Raw genomic sequence first — 3,158 nt, 5'->3', positions numbered from 1 at the left:
TTGTGGCTTTTAGCCTTGGGAGGAAAACCTAGTTTTGAGAAAACCAGTTATTTATTTATTTAATGGTTTCATATTTTGGAAAGACATTTCATCATTATAACTTTAGAAAATCAGAGTATTTCAGGCAGATGAGCTCTGGGACTGAGTCTTTAGCTATAGTCTCACATTCAAATGTAGGAGTTTTGCTCAGATTTCAGGCTGGGGATAAGTGCTGTAAACAACAGGACTGATGAGACTGAAATGATGATAAATGTGATGCCATCACTATTCAGGTACCTCTGTACCTCTCTGACAAACTGTGTTACCTTGATCTGGGCAAAAGCCCCACTTGCGGTCGTCGTCGTAGCTGCTGGTGGAAGCACACCACAGCTTCCCATCATTGCGCCCAGAACTCGTACAGGAGTCATATTTATTCCCAAGGAAGATGAAGGGGAATACACAAGGAGCTCCCTCTGAATTTCCACCAACTGTTGACATGGCTGTGGGAAGTGATGAGAAAACACAGTGAGACAGGGATCCCTTTTTCTCCTAACTGACACACTAAAACCAGAAAGCAGAAAACCTGCAATTCTTTTAAGAATATGAAAAATAAGATTAAAAGTAATATTTGAACATTGTCTGACACAGAATAAAAGAGTTTTGGTGGGAGTAAGAATGAGCCATGGCCTCGTGTTCACAGCTCTGAGAAACCACAGTTAAGTGGTTTGTGGAAGGTGATTGCCTAGCAAGTACCTTTGGATGGTCTTTCCTGGTGATATTTTAAGGTGTGTCTCAAATAGGTGGAAGGTAGGATTAGTGTCAGAAAGGTTAAAGGGCTATTGAATATCCACCTGGCTAGTGGGTGTCCCACTGAAGAATAAGTTTTCTGTACCGACAGCAGGATACAGTTTCAAACCATACGATTTTAAACATTTTCTAAAGAAATTATATATTGACTGTGGATTAAATGTCTGTTTCTTTCAAATTATGGTCTATCTTCTGGAAAGGTACTTGAGAACAACACAGAGGCAAAGCTGGTTTTGTCCCTAATTACTTATTAGGTTTTATTTCTCATTCAATATTATTTATTAATAGTATATAAGTGATATTAAAAATCACAGCTACCTCAAGCAATAGCCTTTTATGCTGGAAAAAAAAAGCTTGTACAGAGTGTGTTTCTTGGTTCCATTGATAGAAACTGTGTTACCTAGGACTTTGAATACATTGATTCTAGATATATTAGTTCTTTTGTCTGTTGAACAGTCCTTTAGAATTTTCTCTTCCTAACTGCATAGCAAGTTATAATGAACTTGATCCTTTCTTTGATTCTTTTTTTAAACATCTGTAATGTAAAATTGAAGGGTTACACGTGATTATCAAAAGTGACAAGAAGCCAAATACCAGGACATCAAATCCCTCTTGCAAATGATTAGGCCATTTCAAAAAGACCCCCAAAAATCAAAAAATGATACATGCAGGTTTGAATGGAACTTCAGGGGGCTGCAGGGTGACTGTAGCTTTCCCTCGGCTCTGTAAAAGCCAAAGATTTTAGAACTTCCATAGCTAACTGAGATCAATGCTTATGGCTCTAGTCTGTATCCTAACATTGAACACCTGCCAAGCTATACAAGGCCATAAATTAATTTTTGTTCCTTTATGTAATAAAACTCAGGTTAAAAAGTCTAAAAAAGTGTGAAGAAAGCGGAAATCTATTTTTGTGGCTAAACCATTTCACTTAGTTCTGTTGAATTGCTGAAAAGATCTGTTAACACAAGTTTAACATACTAAACAGGATTTCTTTTTTTCAAGTGTAAATGGTGAGTATTAAGGTAAAATATTATTTATGCTTTCTTTTGTCAGATGAGACTTGTCTTCCAGGGCCATTAGCAAATCATAATCTGCTTGTAATTATCCTACAGTGGTAGCCACAGTGGTAGTTGTGTGGTTCAATGACATTCCTGTATCCCTGATAAACCTGGTGTGCTATGGCATTCCACACTCTTTACACAAATTGCTCCTGTTCCAGTTACTTCCTTACCTTCATCGACTTTTGTGTGCTCTGCTGAAGGTGTGCAAAAGGAGACTTGTTATTGCTACTTAAAACAGTGACAAATTAGGCTGTGTTATGCAAGCAACATTCCTTATACCTGTCTCTGGACAGAATCCGTATTTCTTGTCTCTGTCGTAGTCTTCGGTGGTTCCACACCATCGGTATCCATCTGTCCTGCCTTCTGTTGTGCACTGGTCATAGGATTGGCCTTGGAATTTGAAGGGAAATTTGCAGGGCTGCCCGTCACCATTGCCACCCATTGTAAAGAGAGCTGCAGGGAGAATGAGAGGAGAATGTCAATGCACAGTGCTCAGTATCAACAAGGGATCACAGTGTGCCAATGGTACTGTGTGAAGGTCTGGGCAGAGATCAGACAGCCATCGTGCATAGTCCAGCTCATACCTAGAACCTCTGCTTTACACCAACACTGAAATGCTTTGGCACGATAGACGAGGGATGTTACAGTCTCACGAGTGTATAGAAAAGAACTACTGATTGATCTTTAAAGTGATCTTTCTAAGTGGGAATGAAGAAAATTCCACCAAACTCTTCGAATGTGCTTTTGTGTATGTCCTTTATAGTCTGCCTCATAACACCAAAATTGATATTCCTTCTTAAAACAGCATTTAGAAGGAGAGTTCTGACAAAGTCATCTTCCTTAGCTCTCTGCTGATTCATTTACCTTGTGTCAATGATGTTTAGAAAGGTAAACTTTGTACAGAGCTTCTCTAAAAGCTGGCATACAGTAAAGTCAGATAATAACCTGCAGGCTCTCCCTCTAGGTTTGCTTCTCATTTCTGAGAATCCCTGCAGCCAGGCTCAGGCACTCAGTAGATAAGCAAGAGAGGACAAACACGGCTGTTCTGACAAAGCTGAACACTGGATGCTTCTGTCTTTTGCTGGTCAGTGTTCCCAAAGGTTTTGTGTTGGTCTTCTAGGAGTTGTTCATTGTCTGTCCACATATTCAAACAAGGCCCAACCCTGAGAACCAGAAATCTCTCTTGTGTATGAAGTAGTACAGATTATACTGACTCAAGAGTTCTGGGATCTGCTTTAGGACTTTAGTAAAACTTTCTGGAATGTCTAGAGGAACACAGATACAATCTCACATGCTGATATTTAAAAAAAA

General features: G+C 39.3%; 1 protein-coding gene across 1 annotated transcript; it reads right to left on the bottom strand.

Moving 5' to 3' along the window:
* Nucleotides 1-284: 284 nt before the first annotated feature.
* LOC103810431 (72 kDa type IV collagenase-like) lies at nt 285-2,300 on the bottom strand (the record flags this gene model as incomplete). The annotated part of the gene is made up of 2 exons (XM_009083326.1): nt 285-479; nt 2,127-2,300. Coding segments are annotated over 2 exons (369 nt in total), but the record flags the coding sequence as incomplete, so codon positions are not given.
* Nucleotides 2,301-3,158: the final 858 nt, after the last annotated feature.

This window comes from Acanthisitta chloris, unplaced genomic scaffold (assembly GCF_000695815.1).
Source record: "Acanthisitta chloris isolate BGI_N310 unplaced genomic scaffold, ASM69581v1 C16863373, whole genome shotgun sequence".
Lineage (NCBI taxonomy): Eukaryota > Metazoa > Chordata > Aves > Passeriformes > Acanthisittidae > Acanthisitta > Acanthisitta chloris.
The sequence above is the reverse complement of the archived record's forward strand: the minus strand, read 5'-3'. Positions and strand labels throughout refer to the sequence as shown.